Consider the following 28000-nt stretch of genomic DNA (forward strand, 5'->3'; position numbering starts at 1 on the left):
GAAATCTGTTGCACTTTGTTGCTGACGCGTTACTAAAAGATAAACACCACGTCTCATCAATAATACTGGGCATGATGATGTTTCTTAAGAATTTGACAACAAGACTGACAAATTCCAGGAGGAACTAATTATTCGATTTTTGGCGCTCCGCAAATTAAAAAAAAATAAAAAAATGGACCGATGTGTTTATAATCTCTGTGAATAATTAAATTTAATTTTCCATCTGGAATTTTAATTCTTTTGATTAATGCTGCTAGGCTACATATAATTTTAAACGACTCCCATCCAGCAATTATTTACGGTGCTTTTACTGTATTTTTGCAAAATCGTCAGTCATTGAGTAGTTCAGTTCAAGTTCAGGTTTCCATTTCACTGACAGCTTTTTAACTGAGGGAATTGAACGGAGGTGAAAATTTGTGTTTTTAACTAAAAGATACAAAGTTCATCTTGCAGCTTGTGGCGTGTCTGCTTGAAGTGACTGTCGTGCCAGTGGCGTGAGGATCTCAAAGGTTCCTGCCATGTCACTTGCGCTGCACAAGAGTCACGTGGGCAACTTAAACCATGAAGTCTTGGTCCGATTTTCTATTGCTTTTTAAGAAGCTCGGTCATCTTCACATTCGATATGACAACACGTGTAAACTCTCAAACGCCCGCTTACAATCATTAAAGTATTTATTTAAATTACAGTTTATGATGGATATTGCGCTACATCTAGGCATTAGACACGAAAACAAGTTCCCACGCTAATTTTTCCAGTGAGTTAATTTATTAGTTTGTAACAAGGAGGGAAATTGTCACGTGCAGTTTGTTGAAAATACGCGGGCTTTCTCACGCCCAGTACATGCATGTATGGAATTAGACAGTCTTTATTTGAACTAATACGGCAAAGAGAAAATCATTACATTAAACATTAACTGTAGAGGTCTCCCATGTTATACACATTCACTAAGACAGCTATAGACGGCTTGTTGTTACCATTTGTAGGTCCGTATTTTTAATTTTCTGGATGATTTTTTTCTTCTGCGATTTTATTTTTGACCAGTAAAGATGGATCATGTTGTTTTCATGGTTTCAACTATTTATTCTCATTTGCAAATGTTACCACAGCAAAAATAAAATAATAATTAAAAGCAGTCTATTTACAGGAAAAAATCCAGGTTATCTACATGAATTATGCAAGATGGAAACAAAATCCCAGTCAACACCACTGCACGGTTCATCATTTAAAGCGCAGTGAACAGAAGTTACAACCATTGCAAACTAGGAGTTACGTGCGTATTGTGACACATGACGGACCATTTGGCGTCGTACCCCTTACAATATACGTTTGTTAACAGATTCGCATTTTACTTACTACAGAAACATAAATCCAACAGCCCAACAAACTGTGATAACCGAAATAACAGCGTTGAAATTTACTACAGCCACCGAAACAATCTAACGCCAATTCACATCAAGCCAAACACAAACCCAGAAAAGTATTAGTATTTGGTGGAAAGAAACATTTAAAAATAAATTTGACAATAAATTATACGTATATGTATGTGCTCCAAAGTAAGGATTCACTGACCATTCTCTTGAACTTTTAATCGTACTATATTATATTAGGAGATGGCAAAGATCAACCGGGGATCAAAGACTGGTTCTTGACTGAGTATGCCAACCTCCTGTTCAATGTGTCTGCATGTGACGTACGCGTAAAGCATCTATTCAGAGCAGCATGTGAACCAAGCCGTTGGAGTGCTGTGCAAACATTCACCTTTCTTCATCCAGATACACACTGTTACTCTCCAAATAGCTGATATATAACTAAAGCCAGAGCTGCAGCCCATGCGCACATTCTTAACTGCCATCTCTAAGCCTCTGGTAGTTATTTGAGACTCTTGCTAAGGTGAAGTGACAGTGTGCAGCTCAGCGAAGAGTTAAAGCTGGAGGGGAGAAAGGCTGAGAGTGGGAACAAAGCTACAGTACACTGACGATGCCATTTAACAACGCGGCCCGACACACAGCTCAGACACTTTAGAAGAAAGAATTTTCCCCCAAGTCAGCATGCTATGTAAAGGCCCAGTTTGATCAATATCATAAGAAACTGGTATCAAGACACCCGAGTCCTTGCTGCACACCAAAACATACATACATTATGTACATGTAACTGGATCATGCATACATGCATTCATCCATCCATCCGTCGATCCACCCACTTATCCAGTAGAAGGGTACATGTCCCACAACATTACTATTGCTTAAAAAAGTAAATATTTCACAACATTATATTATTCAATTTGGGTTTTCATAAGAATTTACAAGCTTGAGAAACCAATGATTTGAGAGATAAGTTAACCTGCAGACTTTCTAAGTTGGCAGTTGACGGCTACATAGAAAATCCTGCCTGTAACAAGGGACAAAGCTGTAGGATCGATTTATTATAGACTAATAGGTGGATTGTTCACTTGAGCAGGCATATTAATGCTGAGGTGAGGAAGGCGGGTGCCTGAGCCCGGAGATAGGACGGCTCTAAGATCAGGCAGGTGAAGAGACGACAGCTAGTGAACTGGTTTGGAAGACAAGGACCCAGAGGAATATACATTGATGGACAACGTGCAGGAGGGAGGAGGCAGGGTGCATCCTAGTCACTGGAGACGTGGTTCTCGTTGAGCAGAGCGTGCCAGCGCTCGATTTTCTGGTCCTTGTTCTTCAAGCATTCATACCAGTGTTTCAGACGTTCCCCTTTGGTCGTGATGCCCAGCTGGCAGCTTCCTGTGGAGGACAGTGCAGAATCCGTGAAAGACATGGTGGATCTGGTTAGTGCTGAATTATCAGATAAAATGGGTCACCTGACTCACGGCGTCCAATCTCACCAATGTAATCATTGGATTTGCCAAGGTCGTAATCCCACACAGAGATGTCCAGGGTCTTTTTGGCGAGGTCGCTATGCTTAATCTCATAGCTGAATTCCTGCCACACAACACCAAACTGTGACAAACACATCCATTGGCATCTCGTTCAGCAAAAACTCACAGAAAACTGCTGGTGATTCTCTTTGATTCATGGTACCACTGTTGTACTTCACAGACACGGGGTGACATACACCGTGGGCCAAACAGTGATCCAGTCCAGTCCCTTCCGATCCTGTCCTCTGGTCTCCCCACAAAGTCCAGACTCACCTCGTTGAACTCTGGATTCAGGGTCTTCTTCTTCACCTGCGTCTTGTTCTTTGCCTTCTTGCCCATGTCTGGTTTCAGACAGCTGTTGCACAAGAAGTAAACAAGGTTTTATATCGATGAATGATCAAAGGGAAGAGGTTGGCATAGTGCTGAATCTCGACTGAGGAAACTTAGAAGTTCCAGTGAACATGTGGCGTCTGAGTGACGTCACTTCACGAGATCATATGCCCACTAATGGTGGCCTACATTTTCACGAAAGGGTCAGAGTAGCCGTTGGAATCCATGGCAGCCAAGTGGACACAGCGGACTATGCCCACGAAGAGCCGGCTCTGCTGGCTGTTGTACATGAGGGAGACCAGGATGCGTCCCCTCTCCTCTGCTTCTGCTGTCTCCTTCACCTAAGACCCAACGTGGGACAAAACCACAAGCATGTGTGCATCAGAGTGCTGTGACCAACCTTGGCGTGTCAACAGGTCAAAGCAGCCAAAGAGAAGGACACGTTGGATGTGGGTAAAACTCAAACCCATGTTGCACAGACGGCGCACGTTAAACCCAAGGGCGGGTTGTAGAGACACACCTTAGGAGATTAAAGCAGCTTAAACATGTGGGAAGACTGGAGGTGCAGGTATACTGGGAAGGCCCTCTTACCTCTTCCTCATAGAGTGCCATGCCACGCGCCGAACCGGCCGTCCCTGCTCGTCTCAGCTGTGGCAGGGGGCGGAGTTACGGTCGTCGTGAAAAGTGGATTCATGTCAGTCCATAAAACCAATCAAATCTTTCTTATGCACTGAGTCATCGCGACAAAGTGAGTCATACTCCCCAGTACCTGAACTGGACCAGCCTACTGAACCAGAAAAAAATGTCCTGCTTAAAGCAGAGAAACTATGCTGGAGTGTCACACCCACAAGTAAACGGACTGTGCTACTGTAACGTTCCAATATAAAATTGTAATTATGCAGGCAAAGACTTGCTATTTCACTCTCCATGTGCACCGGTGTGACAGTAGGGACAGGGGCTCACCGGGACCACCTTCTCTAGGCAGACGTTGAAGCTCTTCCTCTGGTTGGCCTTCAGCTTCTTCAGGGGCACACGCGTCTCCCCGATGAACTCATTATGGCCGAACTTGTCCTCATCGCACACAGACAGCCTGCCCCGCGGAATTCACAACAAGACACGTTTCGTTTGCGCCACATGTAGCCGTCACTGCATGGACAGCGGCCCCTCGCTGCTGGGCTTAATATTTAATATATTTCATTTTAATAACAACGAGTAAAAATAAAACGACTACAAAATAGATAATGAAAACAGATCGAGGTTATGAACGAGATCTGTTTCCTAAGTCTGTCTTTGTAGGTAAGTCAGAAAGCAGTACATTATTATTATACAGTAACAATAAATCTAACTATGCATAGTACTGTACTATACTTTGAGCTGGCGAACCGCTGAAGCTTCACAAAGTAATATGTGCGTTTATTATTACGAACCATTGCATTAAACCCGCATTTTTAATATAATAGGCTCGGTTTGTCAGTTTGTAAGTATGACGTGCCTGTGAGTTGGACGTTATTAATCCAGGGACTGTCTGCAAAGTGTGGGATGATATAAAGTACATAGACTGCAGTGGCTTGTTAGCTATAGCCATCCTCGCTCAGCAAATGGGCAGAAGCTTGAGCTCAGTGTCCCGGCCTTCAAGCTGCCGAGTCATGGTTAGGTTCAGGATAACAGATTTTGGGAGTATATTTAATATAGCAAGCAAATCTTATACATTATAAATCCCTTTATGATTTAAAATGACTGAACTCCATGAGGAGAGAGAGCAGAGCAGAACCTATGCGAGCTACCAAGCCCCAGCTGAGGAGTGACAGCCCAGACTATGGCAGTGAGCCCTATCCTGCTGATTGCCACACTGGTGGTCTGGTTTGCATTCCTCAGGACTGGGACAGACACGTTTTGTGAATGAAGAGGAAGAGAAGGATCTGATGTAAAAAAACCCCAAAAAAACGTATTTCTCATCAGACTGTAAAATAAAGCCAAGATGTGTCATATTATAATTCCTTGTGATCTTCTCTGGAGAATCAGGCTTGATAATCTCACCTGACGGTCCTTGAATTAATGGTCCTTACACTAGAGTGTCACGCTCTTATTAATGCGGACCAGTGGCCCCTACCTGAGGGTCTTTCTCTGCATGTCCTCATCTGTAAGGCCGTGGTACACCAGCATTTCATTCCACACTGGATTGCGCGTGTTTCGAAGGGTCTTGGTACGGAGTTTATTGGACTGATGGCAGTGGCGGGTTGCAGTGGGAAAGAAAAAAGGAGAAATTAATTATCAAGATACGACGAAGAGAGCAGCCTTGCAATCTCAGAGTTGGTTGGTAAAATAAGGTATGTATGTGTGTCAGTTGTTTGTCATGGGGCTCCTCACAGGATCGCTGCTGACCAAAACGGACAGAACACAGACAATAGTCGCAGTGTTATATTTCTCCGACGCACCCGGCTCTTCTTTCCGAGTTCCCACAATTCTTCCTGCCTGAGCCACACACTCTACGGCTTCACAGACATTACCTTGCTGGCCCCCGGTAACAGGTGCAGCTTGACATACGGGTCGGCCAGGCCGTTGGAATCCATTGGTTTTAAACCCTGGAGCACAGAGAGGGAGAATTTTCAATGTCAATCCAAACTAGGCGGCTGGAGAGCCCAGTGCACCACATATGGGGAAAAGCCCTCAGGTGACTGTGGCCCTGCATGTGCACCACATCCCCGGGCTCCCAAAGCAGCCTTGGCCCTTCCTCTGGACACTCCCTGTTGACTGCAGGGTGGGAAGGCAGGGTCTCACCTTGGCTTTGATGATGCTGCACTGCAGACAGTTGTTGCTCTGTTCATAGAGCAGGCTGAAGTCCAAGGAGCCCAGAGTAGCTGGCGAGAGGACAGCAGGCTATGAGTCTATGGCGAGTGCCTGACTGATTCAGATGGCCGAAGAGGAACTCAGACTGACTGCAGTAATAATTCATACAACTAACACACTGAAGACAGAGCCTGAAACATGGTAGGCAATGTGAGACAGACCTAAGATACATTACCAGCGGAATACAGAAGGTTGCTGTAGCAATGGATCAATATCCGGAAGCAGAGTGTAGATTAACAGTCATACAAACACACCGTACACTGGACACAAACAGGTCGATCAAGATGCATTTCATAGGACAAAGGTTTAGGATTCTGCCTACTGGCTTCATCTGAATCATAGCTGTTATCCTCCTCGTCCAGTTTTGGAGATGGCTGGGGATTCTGGCCGGCTGATCGTCGTTTCTCCTCCTGGGGAGCAGGGGGCACTCTCTCTTCCTTCTTGGCTGTGGTATAGCAGCTCTCTACCTTAGAAGGAGCTGCTAGGACAGGCAGATAAACACTTAATAATCCAGACTGCTGGAAGGATCAGTACGCAGGCGTGTAGGCCCAGGCTAACTCTTACCCTGATGAGCCACAGGTTGGATTGCTGTTGGGTAAGCAGAGCTTTGGACTGGATCAGCCAACCGCACCACTGCTGGGCCGGACTGGCCCTCTGTCTGGTACAGGGACTCACTAGGTGTGGTCTGTACATTAGCAGATTGGGGAGCCACAGGGGGGGGCGCTCCTTGGGCGGGGAGCCCGCTGGCTAAAGCAAATCCCACACACACACACACACACACACACACACACACACACACACACACAGCTCGCCTTAGTCAGCCTTTCAGAAGGACACTGAGGGAAGCATCAGTTACACTGGTGGATGAACAACTCAGTGGATGCCCACTACATCCCCCTACCCTTTGGCCCCCAGAAGGAGGGAGTTTGACGCTCACCTGCACTCTGCTGCACGCTGCGGCGGGTGTGGCTGTCCGCTGAGGCTGGAACACAAAATATAGTGAGAAAAGTGAGAACAATGGCAGATCCAAGCTGAGGAAATGCTGGGAACAGTACAGGCCCAGCCTTAAAGGATGCTCTAGCATGATTCTGTTAGCTCTATTAAAATGCATGGCAGCTCACAGGTCAGGGTCTGGGTGGAACCTGAGCATATGAATTAACAGATAAGATGTGGCAGCATAGTCAGTCTTCCCTACTGTGTTCTCCTGTTTCCTACCACAAACTATTCATTTGGTAAATATTTTTTCGCTTAGTGTCCTGCTTTACTGACAGTCACCAGTAACCATAAGGGTTAAGCAAATAGATTCTATGAGAACGGATAAATGAGAGTGTGTTACACTGGTCTCAGGACCACGGCTCCCAGTCCATGTGCTGCAGCGTGACACAGGCTGATGAAGACGTAAGATACAGGCAGGATCTGGACGGCTACAAGACGGTTTCTGCACCATTACGCGTATTCCCACACACATTGCACTGTCAGGGCGGTAATGAAGATGCATTTACAGGGGCTTGTGTGTGGGCTGCTTTAATAATTCTACCCGGCCTCTCGAGATGTGCTGACACGGATTCTAGGAAGCTTACTCTGCAGAACTGATGCCGTGGAAACGGAGAGACGGCCAAAGGCAACCTGAGTTGTAGAAGGTGTAACATGCGCCTGCTTGTGCGAGTGCCTGCGCTCACTCCTTGACTCACTCCTGCTTGGTGTCTGGGGCTGCCCAGGGGCTATCGGCTCTGCCGGCTTCAGGGCTGGGGAGGGCGTGGCCTGCTCACCACCACGGTCCTTTGGCTTTGAAACGGGCATGGGCGAGGGCATGAACAGCTTGGGCAGGCCCTTGAAGAACCAGGCGCCAGTTCGCTTCCACACCTACAACGGCAGTGGAAGAGACACATTCAGATCAACAGCAAGGGAAACAACAGCAATAATTAATCCCACAAACAGTAGCTCCTATGTCTTCTAGCGTCTGGGGTCCAAGTAAGATCCCAAGTGGCAGGAATTCAAATATGATGAAAAGGGATTTAACAGAGGGATTGCAGTTCCCACATCTTGCCACAAGAGGGCACATAAACTGCACATGCTGCCAGATAGTAAAGGAACCTGGGCCACAGATTTAAAAATCACTCCACGGACTAGTGGAAACAGCCAAAATGAAGTACTTTACACTGCGAACACCACAGTGATGCTGACGTTACGTACAGAAACATGCAGAATGAGTAGATACTCTACTGCGACCAAGATGGTAGCACATGCTCGCGACTGACCTCTTTCTGCTCGCTGCAGATCTTGCAGAGCCACAGTGGATGAGGCCGGCTGGTCTTCTGAACAGCGCAGCTGGTGCATACATGCTGCAGGAGGGAAAGGAAAGTGGATCCAGGAGAATTCAGCCTGACCCCATGGTGACACTACCACCTGAAAGCCTGGCGTGGGGGGACCGGTTGTGTCCTTGTCTCACGTCCAACACAAATCATATCAAATGACAGTATCTGGGTGTATGATTAATGTCCTGGACTTATCAAAGGGAATTTTACTTTGTGAAAATCCTAGAAAGGGAAGTGCTGTTGTACCCTTGAACATCTATTACCCGAACAAAGAGTGGCATAGCACAGTTCCCCGCCCCCACACCTTCTTGCAGTCCTCGCAGACTGCTGAGCTGACTCCTGGGGCATTCAGTTGTGCCCCACACAGCAGGCAGCAGGAGACGCCATCGCCACGGACCGTCTGCTTCATATCGTCCAGCCGGGTCATCAGGTGCCTGACCAATCAGATGGACACTCAGTCCCTCCCACACCCGGGTCATCAGGTGCCTGACCAATCAGATGGACACTCAGTCCCTCCCACACCTGAAACTCCTCCCTTTCAGGAAGGTTGGCCTGTTGACTCATTCCCTTCTATAGACTTTGCGTTTTGCCTCTCTGCTTTGTTAAGGACATGCTCCTGCTCCCATTCTTGTGCCAAATGCCAGGCTCTGTGGCCGCTGAGTGCTGAAAGTGGGAGCAGAAGGCCGCCATCGACCGTGTGCTGCTGTCTGCTTTTGTATTTCGCTGTGACCGCAACAAAGATCAGGTAGGTCCTACTGGATAGTAGCATCCATTACATTATCCATCCATCCATCCATCCATCCATCTTTTGCCACTCATTTGGATCTGGGTCACAGGGGCGGCAGTCTGAGCAGGAATGCCCAGAACTCCCTCCCTCTTCAGTCACCTCCTACAGCTCCTCTAGAAAGGCATTGCATAACTGCTGATGAATAGTTGTTTCTGTACCACCTCAGTGACTTCAGCCTCATTGACGGGCGAGTCCGCCTCAGAGTCCCCCAAATCTTCTTCCTAATAGGAAGGTATGTCAGTGGGATTCAGGAGATCTCAAAGTACTCGTTACACCACCTGGCTATATCCCCAGTTGAGGTCAGCAGCGCTCCATCCCTGCCGTAAGCAGCGTTTATAAAGCCTTGCTTCCCCCTCCTGAGTCGCCCGATGGTTTGTCAGGATCATTCTGAGGCTGACCAAAAGCCATTTTTCATGGCCGCTTTGAGCTCCTCCCAGACCCGAGTATTTGCTTCTGCATCTACCAAACCCACACTCTGCATGGCCGGCTAGTGCCTCTACAGTCCCGCAAGCTAGACAAGCTCTGAAGGCCTCCTCCTTCATCCTCACGGCTCCCTTTGTCACTGGTGTCCACCAGGGACGTTTCTAGGATTTTTTTAATAGGGTGACAGAGGGGGGACAAAGAATCAGCAAGGGGGCGGGGGAGGGGCACTGGAAATCTGAAAACAGAATTATAAATAAATAGTGTTAAAAATTGAGGGGTAGCATGGTGCTGCAGTGGTTAGCACTGTTGCCTCACACCTCTGGGACCAGGGTTCAAGTCTCCGCCTGGGTTACATGTGTGTGGAGTTTGCATGTTCTCTCCACATCACCATGGGGTTTTCTCTGGATACTCCAGTTTCCCCCCACAGTCCAAAGACTAACTGGAGTTACTAAAAATTGTCCATAGGTGTGAATAGTGTGTGAGTGAATGGTGTATGAGTGTGCCCTGCAATGGGCTGGCCCCCTGTCCTGGGTTATTCCCCACCTCATGCCCGTAGCTTCCAAGATAGGCTCTGGACCCCCTGCAACCCAGAAGGATAAGCAGTTTGGAAAATGGATGGATGGATAGTGTTGAATATTACCTTAGAAGACAGTTTTAAACTGATTTTTTTTTGCATGGACAGGATTGAACAATATTTATACACTAAAAAAATATCAGGCATGAATTATTCATTTAACAGTATTTATTTGTAACATTACAGTGTGTTTTTCACTTGTTTTCAGCTTGAACTGTATAGATTTTTTAAATCCAGTTAGATAGCTAAGGTAATATTCTCAAACCTCACATTTCAATGTTTGCCACTTTATTTGTAGCTTTTTTGGGAGAACAGATTATTGTTTTAAAGATTAAAGGCATAAAGTCACAGCTCTTCACTGGACTGCAGAAGTTAGCAAATTAGCTACATATTCAACGTGTCTCTCTTGGGACTTCAGCTTTAGAAGCCATTATACGCGTGAGAGTCGCCTTTATGCACATCATTTTGCAACAGAGAAAAGGGATATCCTAATTCACATATTTAGAACTTTTTAATTGAATTTGTATATACTATGAACAAAGATGGTCTGTAGTCTAGTCGCGTCTCTGCCGTTTGAAAAAAATCCACTCTTCAAAGCATGCGGATAGTGACAGTGCTCAGATTCAATGACAGGCATTGTCAGGTTGCCAGGGAATAAATGACAGTGCTCTGATCAAATGATGCTGGGCACGGTCAGACTGACAGTATTCTACACCAATGGTGTTGGGGGGGGGGGCCAAAAGTATTTCGGGGGGGTGGGTGCACCCCATGCCCCCCTTCTAGATCCACCCCTGGTGTCCACATCTGGGTTCAGGGGCTGCCATGCAACAGTCACCAACAACCTTATGGCCACAGCTCAGCACAACCTCTTCAGCATTCGGCCTCAATGTCTCCAGCCATGGGATACAAGAGAAGTTCTGCCTGAGGTGCATGTTGAAGATCTCCCAGACAGGGGTCTTAGCCAAATGCTCCAACTAAACGTTTGGATCTTACAGGTCTGTCTGGCATTCTCCCCTGCCATCTGATCCAACCCACAACCAGGTGGTGATCAGTTGACAGCTCAGCTCCTCTCTTCACCAGAATATCCAAGGCGTATGGTCTTTTAGGTCTGATGACACGACAACAAAATTGATCTGTGGCCTAGGGTCTGGTGCCAGATGCAATAATGAGCAACCTTGAGCTCAAAACTTAAACAGACTTCACGCAAGAGAGAGCGCAAATGGCGCTCAACCAAACTAGAAGTTTTCAGATCTGCCTGGAAAGAGAGCCTCTCTAAGTACAGACAAGCACTAGTGACTGCTAGATCTGTGCATCTCTCCAGATTAATAGGAGAACAAAAACAATCCAAAATTCCTGTTTGAATCTTTCTAGATTAACACAGAGATCTTCAGCGTTAAACTTGTCAGTTCCACAAGATCTTAAGTGATGACTTTATTACATTTTAATGGTAAAATAACTAAGATTAGACAGACCATCCAGAGCACGCCAGTAGCTACATACAGCTACCAGCCTTCTGCTAGTCCTATTCATACAGATAATGACACCTTTGAGTCTTTCCTTCCTTCCCACTGATTTGCCCTACTCTGTAAAATGTGTTAGACTCATCTCTTAGGCTTGGGTATGTTCCAAAACCTTTTAAAAATAGCTGTTATTAGACCTGTCCTAAAGAAAATCTTGAACCTAGTGATTTAGGAAATTATAGACCTATCTTGAATCTTCCTTTCATTTCAAAGATCCTGGAAAATGTGTTGTTCATTATCTGTCTTCTATTCTACAGGAAAATAATGCTAATGAATTATATCAGTCTGGCTTTAGACCGAACCATAGAACAGAAACAACTTTAATCAAAGTAATGAATGATGTGCATATGACTTCTGACCATGGTTGTATATCTTTGTTGGTATTACTAGATGTAACAATGAATCTTCAATTCAAGTCAAGTATGATGTCCCACAGGGATCAGTGCTGGGCCCGCTACTGTTCACTTTATATATGCTACCACTTGGCAACATTATTAGAAATCATGGTGTTGAATTTCATTGTTATGCTGATGATACACAGTTATATACATCTGTTAAACCAGAAGATGCATCACAACTCTCTCAGTAAGAAGACTACAAGATATCCAGTGTTAAATGTAAAAAAAAAATCCTTAGAAAAATTCCTTTCTAAGAAATATTACTAGAACTGCCAACATAGCTAAGCTTTGAAAAATGCTCTCCTTTCACGATGTAGAAAATCTCATACAGTACATGCCTTGATAACTTCCAGACTGGTCTACTGTAATGCCCTCCTTTCTGGCTCTCCATCCACCTCCTTATATAAATTTCAGCTAGTACAAAATGCAGGAGCCAGAGTTCTTACAAACACTAATTTTTTTAATCATATTAGCCCTGTTCTTTGCTCCCTTCACTGGCTTCACAGTGCAACTTTTGCACTGTCTACAAAATACTGCTATTAACTTTCACCCCGCTGCTGTACCACTGTTCCTCCTCCCATCTGAAGCAGAACCAGCACCTACATACCATCATCTGCCTGCCCCCTGAGACTCAAATGTTAAAATTGGGACAGTATGAACTGGAACTTTGCCATCTTGGTCATTTGACTTCCCCTGCCAGTTTTTCCTTGCCACTGTCACCTCTGGTTGGCTCACTGGGGGCTTTGAGTGGGGATAATGTAAAGCACTTTGTGACAATGTAATGTTGTGAAAATGCGCTATAAAGTTGAAAAATGGTGTTCATTGTGGATAAACTGCAGCTAACACAAAAGTCCGATAACAGCGCACCACCCCTAGGGTTCAGATCTGGCTGGCTGGTCCTCCCAATCACACTCTTTCAAATTTCAGTGTCATTACCCACATGAGCATCAAAGTCCCCCAGTAGAACAATGCAGACCACAGAGGTGGTGCCTTCTAGCACCCCACCCTAGCTCTCCAAGAAGGCAAAATACTCTGAACTCAAAGCAGTGCGGCCGAACCAGAGGGCTATAAGCAGACCCACACCTGCCCGGTGCCTCTCACCAAAGGCAACAGTGGAACTGAGTCCAGCCCCTCTCCAGGAGCCTGGTTCCAGAGCCCACGCTGTGTGTTGAGATGAGCCCAACCGGATCTAAATTTAGATGGTATCTCTCTACCTTCTACACTAATTCAGGTTCCTATCCTACCAGAGAGGTTACATTCCATGTGCCTAAAGCCAGTTTTGGTTCAACAAGGCATCTGCCTTTAATGCATAAAGCACCAGACCCCCATGGGTCCTCCTGCAGGTGGTGGGCCTACAGGAGGGCAGATTCATGTAGCTCTGGATGGATGGATAGAAGGAGGTAGGCCTGACCACCAGGTGCCTAATGACAAGCTCCTCCTAGCCAGGCTCTAAGGCAGGGCCCCAGCTTCTCTATTCCAGGTGAGGTTTCTGGGTTCATGCTGATTTTCACCATTATGAGGGTCACTGACCTAGGACCTTTGGAGACCGTACCAGGGGCAATTTCTCCCAACCAGATACCTCCTAGGATCACTGAGGTGCACAAACCCTCCACCACCACCTCATGGAGGGATCCATTACATTAACAAAATATACATCTGGAGAGTCTGTATGAGAGATTTATAGTTTATAATTTATCATTTAAAGTATACTATACAGTCTGTATGAGACAAAAGGAACAGATCTCAGATACTCAGATAATGTCGCGTTTTGTGCGGACGTGGGGACAAAGCTGACCCGATCCGGTCCTGCTCCGCCATCTCCATCTGCTGGGCCCGCGCGATCACGTTGTTGATGATCATCTTCTCTTCGTCCGTCAGCTCGTCAGCCTGTGGCTCGTAACCGTGGGAAGGGCACGTCGCCCAGCCTGTCCTGACATGGGGCGGGGGGTGGGGTGGGGGGGGGGGGGTAATACAACCACATAGACACTATGCACAAGTCTAATTTATGGATTTATGTCCTCATTTACACAAGCTGAGGAAACACCGTCATATAGTATAAAGCAGGCACTGGGGAACCGAAGCAGAACCTTTCCTGGGACTTGGACCTATAATCTCCAGCATACGAGTTAAAGTCTTGCCTGTTGCACTTCCCCACACACACCAAGGCAAGATCCAGGGGTTATTTGAAAAATCCATCCAGCCTAATCCTATTATCTTTCCTCTAGCTTGGAGAACAGGTTGAAACATTACCTTAAGATAAGGAGTGCACGCACGTTAATGTAGGTGTACCATCTGTGTATGTAAAGTGTATGTGTGTATGTTTGTGTAGAGTGTGTGCATAGATATGTGAGTGCAAGGGAACACTGCTATATATCAGGTTGCCTTTGTGTCTGTGTGGTTGTGTTTGGAGTGTACAATCCCCCCCTCCCCCCAGCTGGGCCGGAAAATGTCAGCTACTATGACCTGGGACAGCTCTTTTTAAACCTCCCCCATCACAGCAATATATGGCTGTTTTAGGAATCAGAGGCAAGGTTTTAAATGGGGAGGGGCGTCACCAGGGCGTTCAGCAGCTCACACGATGCTCTGTGATCTTTGTGTTAGTCACACTGAGCTGAAGGAGGGCCACCTTGGACGGGGAGCTGGGCTTGATGAGGCCGTCCCAGTTACGCACAACAACAGCGGCAGGAGGCAGATCTCCAACAGATCAGTAATTTCTCCCCTGAAAGAGATTGATCCTTGTTTACATGCAATAATTTAGAGTTTTGTTTGTTTGCGTTGGACAAGAGTGCTGGACTAGATTTAGCTTGTGGTTACTCATCCCTGCTCTTGGAATAAAGCCAGAGCACCTCTGGATGTAATTTCATACCTCGCTACCCCGTATTTGTGGGATTCCTCTCCTGAGCCCATGTGGGAATGCATGTATTTGACCTGCCCGTCAGCTGATATGAGACTCTATAGCTTAGTGGCGAGAATGAAGCCAAGATGAATGAGCATGCAAACACGTCCACACACGTCACCCTGACAAAGAGTATGCCAAGCACTGTGGACATTTCACAGAGGATAAAAGGCATAGGCTGATACTTACGGGTCTTTATCACTGGGCAAGAATGGCAAAGACAGAATGGGGGGGGGGGGGGGGGCAGTTAGCAGAGCATGATGACAAAAGACAGACACAGTAATCATTGTTGCCACCCTTGATCCCGGCCCTCTGAAAGTTCAAAGGTCATAGGCTCACCTGCCTTGCCTGCCATCGGGCCTGACGTTTGGATCCAAGGTCCTGCCCAGAACAGTGTCCGTCATGGCTGGGTCCAGGGCCAAGCGGGGGTGAGTTACTGGTCATACAAGCGAGCAGTGAGAAGTACTGGGAGTGCATGCCGGAAGGGTCTAGTCCCATCTGATTACAGTGTATCTTGCATTATTAGCTTGACGGATGATTTCATTCATATCGACTCAAGTTTTGCTTACATCGCACAGATACACGCAAATAACCACAAAGCGTAATTTTTACTGTAATCAGCAGTAAAATCATACCAGTTGAGACAGAGGCATTCACCTGGCACACAGCTCCATGTGGTCCCATACAAATTACAGTTCTCTAACTGAGGTGCAGCCTCCTAATTTACATCCCTCTCTCAGGGGTCTTTGAATCCAAAGACTGTAATGCACTACACAATATGGAGGCAGATATGCAGATATTAAACCAACAGTCTATGATGACTGAGGTAGTCTTTTCAACTTGCCTGTTTCGACCACCAAACTCATTTGTATCTAACGGTGTCTTGGGTCCAGCATTTCCATTGGATTCAAGATGAGCAATCCGGTGATTAAGTGCCAAATCATATCGTGTTCAGACAGGTGATGATGGCCTTTATGGATCCCCGACTCTCACCTTCACGCACAGGCCACACCTAACAGCCCTAGCCACTGGTGCCATCCCTAGAGGGCACATATATCATTCCAATCGGAATTGAAACCAGACAGTATCTCTGTTACTACTTAAAGAGGTACTGTCGGCTTTCAGAGCTAAAAAGGTGCTGCAAATCATTGTAGACAGGCGTTCGGTGAAGCCTGCTCTCCCATTATGTTCTGTTTATCAGTGGGGCTTCATATACTGAGCTAAAGGCAATGGACTATGCCGGTAACAGACTTCCAATGTGTGTGAATCTGATCGCTCCGCTAGAAGCCCAGGAATCATGGGAATTCATGGTGTCATTGGGATACGGTAAAAGGTAAAAGCTCCCCTCTTACCATCATGAAAGCCAAAAAAGACCCAAGGTGATGGAGGAGACAGACTGCCAGCTTACCTGGCACAGATACTCTGCAGGCGTGGCAGGCAGGTGAGAAACGAGAAGATCACCCGGGGTTAGGAGCAAGTTGGGGCAAGAGGTTCAAGTATGATAGCCTTCTCCACCTTTGGAACGATCTCCGTCTTCGCTATCAATTCATCACTCTGCGCACAGAACAAAGAATGGAGGAACAAGCTAAGGGAAATTAAAAAGGCGGGGATCAATAAAGCTTTTCCGTGTTGCTGCAAGTGATCAGACTTGTGCTGTGTGGAGAGCTGGGAGGGGTGGGGGTGGTGCCACACTGATAATGGCAGACATTTCAGGTCCAGAAAGTAAAAATCCAAACCAGGAATTTTGTTTCACCCAACCAGTCGAAGTACTCTGTGACTGTGACTCTTTATGCTCAACTGGTTGGTTGAAACAAAATCCTGGTTTGGATTTCTACTTTCTGGACCTGAAATGTCCGTCTCTGGTATCAGCCCAGCAGGAGTCCTCCTCTCATGACCTGCATCCTCTTTCTGCTGTATCTTGGCTAGATCAGCCGCTCATTTACACCTTTTGAACAACCTGGTTTTTCATGCCAGGCATGTGGCTGAAAGCCCAGGTCATGCTGTGCCACAGTGAATGCAGGGTTTTCCCCGCTGTTTTTTAACTGTGGACAGTGTCAGTGCTGAGAATTAAAGCCAAAACACTTCAGTTACGGTAATTACTGATCTGGTGCCTAAGTGCCCAGATGCCCTAGAAATCTGTAAATACTGCAGCCTGCCTAAGGTTAGATCCTATGAGCTCATGTATGATAAAAACATAGCATAAATGAAGACCTTGAAGGACTAGGGCTGCTCTCTAGTACAGCAGAGGGCAGAGAGATGTGTGCTACCCCAACCACCAGCAGAACCCCTTGCTGGGAAAACCCAAAGCTTCTGCCAGCTTCTAGAGTGTTGGCTGTAACAATACAACTCAGCCCAAATTGACACACAGTGGACAAGACAGCTTGGATCTCAGGGAGGAGGGGCTGAGGGTACATGGCATCCAAGTCCACTACACATCTTCATATCTTCTTAATGTAACCTTCCAGGATTCCCAGTGACAGCTGAGAAGTCGCCCTGTGGGCTTTTGAGATGCCAGAAGTGCTGGGTATACAGACTTCAAGTTAAACGTGAACTATTCATCTTATGTAACGAATAGCTGGAAAAGAAATTCAACAGCATAACGAATGAGAGAACGATGATGTTTAAATGATTCTCTCGTACTATAACGAAGGGGGGTTTGTCCACGATAAATTTCAAAATACCACAGTATGCCAAAAATATTACCATAACACCGCAAAAGCCTATCCCACACATTCCCTCCAGCTCTGCAAAAAATCCTTATAAAAAGACTTGTCTCAACGTAATTATAGTGCAATTATTAATAAATGCATTTAAAATATATACACTGAAAATTAAAAGTTCACGATGTAACTGCCCCAGTTAAAAAGGTGTCGACGGAATACAACTTGGAACGAATTCAGGATGTGTCACGCCCTGCATTCTTGCTCTCTTGCTCTTTCCCAAGTGTGGCTCATTGCTAATTTGTCTTACCTCTTGTTTCAGCCCTCATATGCCTCACTCCAGCTGCCCCTCATCTGCTCCCTCATTAGTGATGTAAATGAGTGCCTCCCAGTCCTGTGCTCCCCAGTCCGGTCATTGATGTCACCCTAGTGTGTGCTCCACTGCCTTCCCTTTAGCTAGTTGTGCCTTTTGTTTGACCTCACGCGGTTTAGTTTGCCCTGATCCTGTTCCTTTCAATAAATCCCTTACTGGTTTGCCCTTAAGCCTGCTCCTGTCTCCATCTTGGAACGTGACGGGATGCATTGTTTCTACATCGGTAAAATTTGATTTATTACTGTAGAATAGTGAGTTAAATTATTTTTCTTCAATAATTTCATATTATTTATTCAGGGAGCAACTGGTGTTATTAATGTTCTCAGGGATCATTATGTATCCAGAGCACAGGAGGGCAATGTATTTTATTGCATGCCTACTTGCTTTTGTAAGCCGTTGCATACAAAAGCATATTCCCTTTTGTACTGGTGTGTGTGTGTTTGTGTCTATACACACACACACACACACACACAGATACTGCAGCATCCCACAAACCCAGCCATTGCAGCAAAGAACTCAGACGACCTGCTCCCAAGTACAAATGTTCTTTTATTTAGCCCTTAAAAGGACCAAGCATAACCACTGAATGAATATTGTTATATGAACACAAGCACTATAGTGGGGGAAATGGAGCGTTAGTCACATTACAAACAGTAGGTCGCAAACACCGTATCTACAAAGTGGTTGGAGACATGCAAGGATGGGCAAAGGATCACATACAGCACAGGTAAGTATAATGCATGACTTTCAGGGCACGACACAGCAGTTACACACTGATAAAGGCTATTTAAGTCTAGCAAAGCATGCTGGGAGATGCAAATGAGCTCCCCAACATCACAAAATACAGGGGTTTGACAATGAAACTGAACATGAGACTTCAAAGGAAGAGTCACCAGAGATAGGAATTGTCACTGCCGAGATAATTGAACCGCACGACGAGGTTGATATTCTCTCTGCAGACAGGCACACTGCTGATGGCTGTGCCCAAGGACCTTATCTGGGACTGAGAGCAGTATTATCTCCTTTTAGTTGCTGCAATCCAGGTGATCACTCTTCCCTTTCCAGATTAGGACAAGGAGTCACATTTTCCAGTCAGTTGGGATGACACTCATCTCCCAAATGGAAGCAAAGACTGCTTGCAAAGCTAAGAGGATAACTTTACCACCAGCTTGGAGAAGTTCACCCCAGATACCACAGATCCCAGCAGCTTTTCCAAACCCCCAACTGGTTCACCTATGCAATCTCAGTGAGATTGGGTTTTTCACAGCTCAGTGGAGGATCAGTCACAAGAACCATGGACCGAGTGATATCCAACATAGTACCCACAGTAGCATAGAAGTCAGCCCAGCGGGTCACAACTGCAGTGTTATCCATAAGAGTTGTTTCATCCTCTGCACTGACTGCAACTCTCAGAGGAACAGATTTGCATGTGTGTAATGCTTCGATACCTCTGTAATCAGGATAGGGGTCGGTAGACAAGATGGCTTGTTATTTGCGCACAGATTCCTCTAACAAACACCTCCTTATCTGCGCTCAGAACCTTCACAGCCATCCTTCTCAGTTCCCATCTCAGTTGCCATCAAACCGTGTGGTACAACTCCTCTCGACAGCATCGAGGGTGCCCAGTGATATGAAGCACCTCTTTCTGGAAACACCAACACAACCCTGAGCAGCCTTCAGGGTCTTATCATGGAAGTTTTCCAACATTACATTAGGATCAGCAGTCACACCCTAGTCTGCAAGTTCTTCACACAAACCGCAAACTCATTAGAAAAAGCTTGGAGGCTGGCCAGATCCAGCCTCATTCTCCCAGTAGGTGGTATCCTACTGAACCTAAGATGAATCTTCAAAGTAGCAACAAGAAGTCTATAGTCAGAATTCACAAACTGGGCATTTCTATAGACCCTGCAGTGTTGTAGGAGGCTCCAGCATCTGCCCACAAGGATGTGATCGATCTCCTTCACCACACCACCAGTATTGCAGTTCCAAGTCCAATGACGTGGCTCAGGGCACTGGAACCATATCCAGTGATTTGCAGACCCTGCACTTTTGCAATGTCGAGGAACATCAGGCCTCTTTCACCACTGTCACCAGATTCGTGGAGACTGACACAGGCCTCATAGCGGACTGTCAGTGTGAGCGGTTGCATTGCGGTCACCCATGACCAGAGAAGTGTCACCTTCTAGGTACCCATCAGCCACAGTGCAAAAGGTGAGAATAACTTTGGGAGGTGCCATTCTGCCACAGCGACAGCTACTCCCTGAGTATGGCAGCCATCAGAGCGACCCAGCCAATAATAGGTGTACACACCTACAAAAGATCAAGCCACTCCCCAGTCTGCGTACCTCAGAGAATGCAGCCACTGAAATGTAGCCCCAACAGCAGTGGAAGATGCCATAGAGAGAAGACGTTCCATGCACCTACCCAGATAGGACACCTCAAATTGGGACCCCCACAAATGGTCTGCCCTAGCTGCTAGAGCTATTGAGCAGGAAGCAGCACACGGCCAGGGTTACATTAATATATAATTATTATTAGAGGCCCTATGCCTTAATAATTTAGAAATGAAACCAAAATTTTTTAGATTAATTTCCCCTCTCTAAACTGTTTCTCAAGTGCACTCTCTTATCTCCAGTTCTCCACTGCTGTCAGTGGCTAATTCTCTACAAGTCTCCCAGAAAAGTCACGCGTCAGCTGGAACTGAATATGGCAATGCATCGCATTGTATCGTGTCGAATTGCACCGCATTGCAATAGGGGTGAATCGTGTTGTATCGCAATAGGAGTAGCTTCTTATGTATCCTTATTGTATCGGATCATTGGCAATGCATCGAGATGTGTATTGCATCACCTCAGAGATGAAGATGCACATCCCTACAGTCTACTGCTTAAAACACGCTTTACCGGATATGGGACATGTTTATGTCAGTTTTATACTCCATTTATTCTACCCTTTGTACTCTGAATGGATGGAGTGCAATTAATGACATTTAAATATGCATTGTGAGATAACGCAGAAGGAGGGCTATTACAAGATCTTGTACAAGTACAGCTACAGCATAGACTTCTTTGGGAAACTGAAACACAAGTTTATTGTAACAGAAACGCCTAGTGGAGTGGAAGGAAAAAAACAAAGTAGCGTTTGCAAAGCTATCTCCAGAGCTCATCCCAAAGCTACCATTAGTGGCACCATTTTCCAGCGCAATCCCATATGACAAATCACTGCCCAAATGGAAAGAGATCACAGGTGCCGTGGTTATTACATCACAAAAGATATGATGTTCATTTACAGTGTGGAGAAGGAAGGGTTTGCTAAAATGCTGTACACCACTTAGCAAAGGTGTGTAATTCCAAGGTACAAATATTTTATGATCCTCTCAATAAATCTGTAAAGAATTGATTCCACTGAGATTTTTTTCATGCACCTTTTTATGTAGTTAACATAATTAAGTTTACAAATATAGTTTTCCATTTGTAAATATCTGTTTTTTTTTCTAATATATATTTTTTAATATTCTGACATTATGCAGACAGCCAGTTGATATTTGTAATTAAAGGGCACGGTTCAGTTTGCAAGTGAACACCATCATCTCCCAGGGCATCCGTGGTTTCAGTCTTAAATGTTGTTAACACTAAGACTAAGGAAGGACTGTGACTAAAGTCTTACATCATCATTCGCCTGGAAAATGTATTGGCACTTTTAGTTGGGGAACAATCTGATTATTTCTGCTTATTAAGGTTCATTGTGGGCATTTTTTATAAATTTGTGTTTTTATATTATATTTGTGCAAATAAAACAAATATTAGTTAAAAGAAGATGGTATTGAAAAAATCGTGACTAAATCATGAATCATCTCTAAATCTGGAGAAAAAAAAAAATCGAGATCACCAACGTACTAATTTGAAGTCAAATTATAAAAGTGAATAAAAAACGCTAAGAGACAGAAATTCCTTAAATAGGTTAATCAGATGCTCCGATCTAGGGCTGCCACTGTGGCATTCGATGGATTAATCTATCTACTATTTTATGATTGGTCGATTAATCTAAATGATTCATTTTCCTCCAGAAAATCAAATAAATTTAAGGTAATTTTATTTTGACAACAACAAGCTGTATGTTATTGCAGGGTTTTAGATAATGGACGCTGGCTTATACGGACATTATTTTCGCCAACAATCCCATAAGCAGACTGGCAACCTTCTAATCACAGACACAGAGGCCTAACCCACTGAGAAACACAGTGCCTCCTTGCAAGATGTGCCACAAAGCCAGATCAGCAAGATCCTTTAAGTGAAAAACTCAGTGCCGTGCAATTTGGAAGCCGAAGGAAGCAGAAAAATAGGGACCCCGCAGTATGAATTACACCCAGGAGCTAAAACTGCTAAGGAAGATGTGATTGGAAAGTACACAGCTTTGCATAACAATAAGCCCCCAAGGTCGAATGAGAGAAAAATACAGCATATTGGTCTTATTTTTCAAAAGACAGCTCAATTGCTGTTTGATATAGGAGGGTTTGGTCATTAAATAAGCCATGATGTTGAATTACGAAAGCTACGAGTACCGCTGACAAGCCCTCTGCACGGATCAATGGCCACTGGCTTTGCAGACCAAACAAAAACTGCTGACGGCTCCCTTTCATTATTCCAGAAGGCCCGTAATTAAGCAGAACACTCACACTCAATATCCACTCGGTACGCATTAGCACTTTTAATCATGGCTATTTCCAGAGTGTCCAGTCAACAGAAGCCTAGCTGTGGGAAAATAAGAAATCTGTAAGCACTTCTTCAAACCTTGGCTTGAGGAAACAGATGGGTTGCAGGTGGAACACAGGGGTGTGGTGTCCAGAGCTCAGATTTGGTGAGAGGACTGAAGGTAGGCTTTAATATACAGAGCCTGCCCACAAAGGTGGAGGGCAGACCATAAATAACATGGGTGACATGCTACGCACTCTTTGGTTAATTGTTTGCGGGTAGGTGGGGGGAGGAGGGGGGAGGTTTGTAAAAGATTTGATTAGGGAATTGATTGTATTTTTTCAAATTGTATTTTGTTATAGGAAAACAATTAAAAATGCAAGTACAATAATAATATGGGTCAGAGCCATGTTGAACACAGAGAGTGATGGGGGGAGACCTGTATGTGTAGAGAAGCTCCAAGCACAGATCTGAGGTCAGCCCTAACTGCCTAGAATGCCTGTCCCCAGACCTCGTTCACGCCATCATTCCTAATGCAGACAGTAACACTTTACTTGACCAGGCACAAATAATGTAGTACCTACTTATTTAATGGATTAATTACCCAGTAACTAAGTGATCATTCAACTATGATAGATCATGTATTTCATGCATGAACTATATTAGTTTATTAAGAAATCAGTTAACTGTTAATTAATATAGTTTCTGCATGGAGTATATGAACTTTCATGGTTCATTAATGCTGGACGATCGCTTAGTTACTGGGTAATTAATGCATTAAATAAGCATGTACTGCATTATTTGTGTCCGCTCAAGTAAAGTAGTACTGTCTGTTTGCATTAGGAATGATGATGTGATTAATGACTTTGGTTTTGCTCTCCTCCCGTCCTAACAGTGTCCCCCTGACACCGGCACTCCTGTCACTGTCCCCAACAGGCACACTCCACTTTCTCCACCCGCCGCCATTTGAAGTATATGGGGAATGCAGCAAACAGAGGTCTGCACTCCCCCGACACCAGCGGCAAGACAGAGCGGCACAGGACAAAGTTTTATTTTTGAATGCGGGAGCAGGCGGAAAGTGACTGATATGAAGTGGCTCGCAGGATCCCTCAAAAAGAATTAAAACATACAATTATCGCTCAAATATGCTTTTTGTTGTTCTTTTGAACCGTTATTCATGTTTGTGAGTGAACTTTGTATTTTACATTTAAAAATTCACCGAATAAAACAAAAGTAGGATATGCCTAATTTGGCTTTTACACAGCAAGCCTATCGCGGTACTTCCAGAAGGACTTTAGCTTGCTCCCATTGTTGAAAATCCCTTGTCAACTCTCGTGATCGTCCAGCTAATAATGGCAGATAGAGCACAACAATCTTTAACACCTGAGGATGTAAGTGCAGCTTTAGGAAAGGTGAATATGAAACTGGTCAACTAAGCAAGAGGACATCAGGTATTTGACAGTCATTATGCATTATACTCGACGATGATGGGAACCACTTGCCGTTTGCCCATGGTGACTAATGCAAAGTGCTATACTGGGCTCGTCGGGCACTTCAGGGACAAAACACCACTTCTGTTTTAACAGTTAAACATTGACTGTAGCTAATCTCGTGGGCATCTAGCAGCAAGGGAGGGGAAAGCGAGTCCAAACTGAGCGCCTGGGGGGGAAAGGCAGGCCACTGCACCGCTGAAGAGCAGGATGCAAAGAGCCAGGCCAAACATCCAATGGGTCCTAAAAGTGTCGACCCGTGTCCACCCCTCCCCCAGAGAAAACAAAGGCTCCTACGTCATCATCCTCTCTGCTGCACTGCTTTAACATGACGGATTGTCCTCTGTCAAAAAATAATCATCTTCTAATTATTTTTATGACATAAGACCTGCAGCTATCTGGGCAATAAGGCTGAGGAAAGCCATGAAAAGAAAAAATGAATTACGATTGTTTAGATTTATAACCTTCGACTCACGAGAGCCTCGAATGCAAGGCAGGTGATAAAGATGCCAAGGACAGACCTGGTTTATTTAGCCCCTGCTTCATACGATCAGTTTCTGGGACATTAACCTAGGCCTTACCTCCTTCCAGCAAATGCCAAAATTTGTAACAATGAGACCGTTTCCTTATCTACCCGCCTATTCTGATATGCTGTAATCAACATGATCCATTGTTTCTGCAATTTCTGCTCACTGAATGCTTCTTTCATTCAAAGCCCTGCCTGGCTGGGCTTTTTATTTATTTGTGTTTAACAGCAGCTCATGACTGTGACCTGGTCACGCTGCTCGCGGGTGCTGCATACAGATAAGCTCCCACAATGCCCCTGGGTGCCCAGCAGACATACCCACTATTCAGAGGCAGCGCAGCGGAGCGAACTATGCTACGACCTCAGGTGTCCGGAGACTGCTTCACACACCTGTTAAAAATACCTTTTAAAACTAAAAATAATATGAACATTAATGCAAGTCAAACAAATATAACAAGGCATATTTTCTTGGGGATACATTTAAACGCATAAAACATTTCAAAACATAAATCAAGCAAATAACAGCATTTTATTCCAGCGCACTCTACCTTACTGTGCAAATGAGTTTTAGTATCAGATTCATCTGAACTGTGATGAAGCTTGAGGCTGTATGTTTCATATCATTCCTGTTAAAGATTACCATGGGGTTACAGGAAATATTGGTCCTTCGGCAAGATCGGTGCCATGGTCACCAGCCTATAGTGGGAGACATACCCACCGTCACCTACGCCGACGCCAGAATGGAACTAGATGATTAAAGAAATCTTGCATCACTAAACAAATGTGATGCAGAATTCAATCTGAACAGCAAGCCATGAAAATACTAATATCAAAAGTTCTGAGAAGTGAATGGAAAAAAGATGCGTGTAAGCAGATATAATAAAAGTAGAGATTATGTTGTCCCCAAAGCCTTTCCTCATGTATGCTGCTGGAAATCATAAAACCTTAATTTTCCACAGAATGGGTCCATAGAGACCCAGGGGGATTCAGCCCAAGTCTCTGGAGAGAGCAACTGTGAGGAGGCAAATGTACTGTAAGGGGATTCAGCAGAGCGATACTGGACCTCTCAGCTGGGTGCCTGGTTGATAATAGAATGACAGCTATGATCCACCCTGGATGGGCATTTTGAAAGCACATCAATTATTAGCCATTACACAGCAGAATCACCGCCTTCTTTGTTGTGAACATCTTCGCTAAGCAAGAGAGAAATGAGGTTTTGAAACCCACAGCTACCGGGTTTATCATGCACCATCAATTGTCGACTAGTATACACCGGAGTAACCAATGACTCATCATTTTGAATTTCCATGTGTTTCAGACAAAGCTGGACTTCCGAAAGGTTAATCTGTACAAAGATCTTCAAACATCTCATACAGCCCTATGGCAATATAACATGCACTAATTTTTTCAGTGGTCTCTGATTATGTTCATTGTATTTGTGATATTTATATGAACTAAATGAGAGTATCCACTAAGCGTAAAAGCACGAGTGCAAAAGTAAAAACTAAAGAAGACTCAGCTAATATAAACACAGGCTGAACATCTCTACAGCAATATCATGTATAGTCTGTCTCTCACTGGAATAACCTGAGGCTGAAAACACCAGCTAGACGAACAGATGCAGCTTCGAACCCAGAACCACTTCACTGTACGTGCACTAGCAGGCCTCTTAAAGCAGACCAAAGCAGAAACCGGAATCACACGTATCCTCTGACACACATGCAGATGAATAACCACTTATGTCATACAGCTAAAACCAACGTAATGGTGGTTATGTAAAACAGTGCAAGTGAAATCAGAGAGCAGCTGTTTAAAAATCCAGTTTCCTGACAGTCACCTATGGCTGTACAATGACCAAACAGCACGAATTACAATAAACTCCACTGAAGTAGCTACTAGATTCTCTGTCTCTCTCTCTCCTTCTATATAATTTGCAGTTTCATCTCTCGCTGTAAGACGTTTCATTGCCACTATGGCAAAACGAGGGCCACTCCCCTTCCCTCAGTCCTAAACTCCTTTTCTTTGTCTGACTGTGCCCTCTCTTCCTGGAGTGAGCCAGTGCAAGGCATCAGCTTTCAGAAAAAAAAGAGTACTGTACCAATTTGTACCTTTGCTTGTCACTGGGGCTGTACCCTCAAGGGTCTGCCAGTTGTACCCTAGCTGCAGGTAAATGTACCTTTTAAGATAAAGAAATGGACTTTGAGGGACATTTTTGTGCCACTGGGGGTACATTAATGTTGTTTGTACCTTGGAGATATTTCTCAGAGTCCAATTCTGTATCGTAAATTAGACTAAAAGGTACATTTACAAAACGCTTGGGTACAATAGGTAGACCCTTGAGGTTACAGCCCCAGTGACAAGCAAACTGACAGGGTAATGGGGTAAAAAAAAGCCTGATGAATGCTCCCCCAGGGCCCTACTACCCCACCCTGCCAATGCCCACAAAAAATGATACAAGGACAGGATATAAACTCTGCAATGAATGCAGAGCTCAGCTGAAATACAGTATTACCACATGCAAAACATTCCTATCAAACCTGATCTCTAATCTGTAATGCAGGTCATGCAATGCCTATAACAAGTGAAGGAACTGTTGTGCAAGATGCATGAAGGAGCATACGTGCTATTATTAATTTACCAGTCATTAACTAACTGATGAACTGTAGCCGTTTTAATAAAACGTCTGCCCCCACCCCTCAGCAATCTCATTTTGAAAAACTCAGCACTAATTTCCTTAGTTCGCATCACTGACAGTGTGTTAAAACAGGGAGACAAAATTAGTCTGTTTGTCCCAAATTATGATCAATCCACATATTTCCACTGGAAACTAACTGGTTTTAATTGGAAACCAACTCCCATTTGAGATGAAAACCCAAAAGGATGAAACTGCCGCAGCATCTTCGGCAGTGTACCCCCCCCCCCAATTTAGTGACATTACATACGTTTGAAAGAGTTTTACTAAAAGCCCCTCCGCTGGTTCACACGTTCCGGTTGCTGCGGGACGCTAATGCGGCGGGAGCCCGCTTACCTTCGCGGTGGGGAGCCCGGTGAGCCCTGGGTCCCGGTGTCTGCGGGCTGAAGCGGTGTCCTGCTCCCTGTTCACGCCGCCTGCAGGCTCCGGTATACCCCGCACGCCGCTGTCGGAGTGCCCTCCCTAAGAAAGCCCAGCCCTCACCCCCGCCCCCAGCAAAGCAGAGATCGGAGCGCTCCAGAGAGAGAGCAACCCCGGGGGATGGATGTCCATGTACCATTTCTATGCCAGATCTAATACTGTATTAA

The 28000-nt window shown here is 45.1% G+C and overlaps 1 protein-coding gene across 7 annotated transcripts; it reads right to left on the reverse strand.

Annotated features, from left to right (window-relative positions):
* Nucleotides 1-1057: 1057 nt before the first annotated feature.
* rph3aa (rabphilin 3A homolog (mouse), a) lies at nt 1058-27869 on the reverse strand. Of its 7 annotated transcripts, none has more exons than XM_072714338.1 (20): nt 27750-27869; nt 16390-16535; nt 15321-15417; nt 15171-15182; nt 13881-14015; nt 8688-8817; nt 8327-8410; nt 7838-7931; nt 7006-7050; nt 6633-6815; nt 6391-6549; nt 6000-6079; nt 5729-5803; nt 5332-5441; nt 4185-4311; nt 3813-3869; nt 3411-3562; nt 3165-3246; nt 2835-2955; nt 1058-2757 (listed from the first exon to the last, which is right to left on the reverse strand). In XM_072714338.1, exons 3-20 carry the CDS (start codon nt 15383-15385, stop codon nt 2627-2629), a joined length of 1842 nt encoding a protein of 613 aa, XP_072570439.1. In that variant the 5' UTR covers nt 15386-15417; nt 16390-16535; nt 27750-27869; the 3' UTR covers nt 1058-2626. The 7 variants fall into 7 exon arrangements, with proteins under 7 accessions (XP_072570439.1, XP_072570438.1, XP_072570437.1 ...); XM_072714337.1 differs by having other exon boundaries at nt 7760-7931; XM_072714336.1 differs by having other exon boundaries at nt 7748-7931.
* Nucleotides 27870-28000: the final 131 nt, after the last annotated feature.

Source organism: Paramormyrops kingsleyae, chromosome 7, assembly GCF_048594095.1.
Source record: "Paramormyrops kingsleyae isolate MSU_618 chromosome 7, PKINGS_0.4, whole genome shotgun sequence".
Classification (NCBI taxonomy): Eukaryota; Metazoa; Chordata; class Actinopteri; order Osteoglossiformes; family Mormyridae; genus Paramormyrops; species Paramormyrops kingsleyae.

Coding starts and splice junctions, on each gene's coding strand:
- rph3aa (XM_072714332.1), bottom strand. CDS start 15,385: ATGACGGACACTGTTCTGGGCAGGACCTTGGATCCAAACGTCAGGCCC. Junction 6,816..7,005: donor CAGCGTGCAGCAGAGTGCAG/GTGAGCGTCAAA, acceptor GATTTGCTTTAG/CCAGCGGGCTCCCCGCCCAA. Junction 3,870..4,184: donor GCCTAGAGAAGGTGGTCCCG/GTGAGCCCCTGT, acceptor CCCCTGCCACAG/CTGAGACGAGCAGGGACGGC.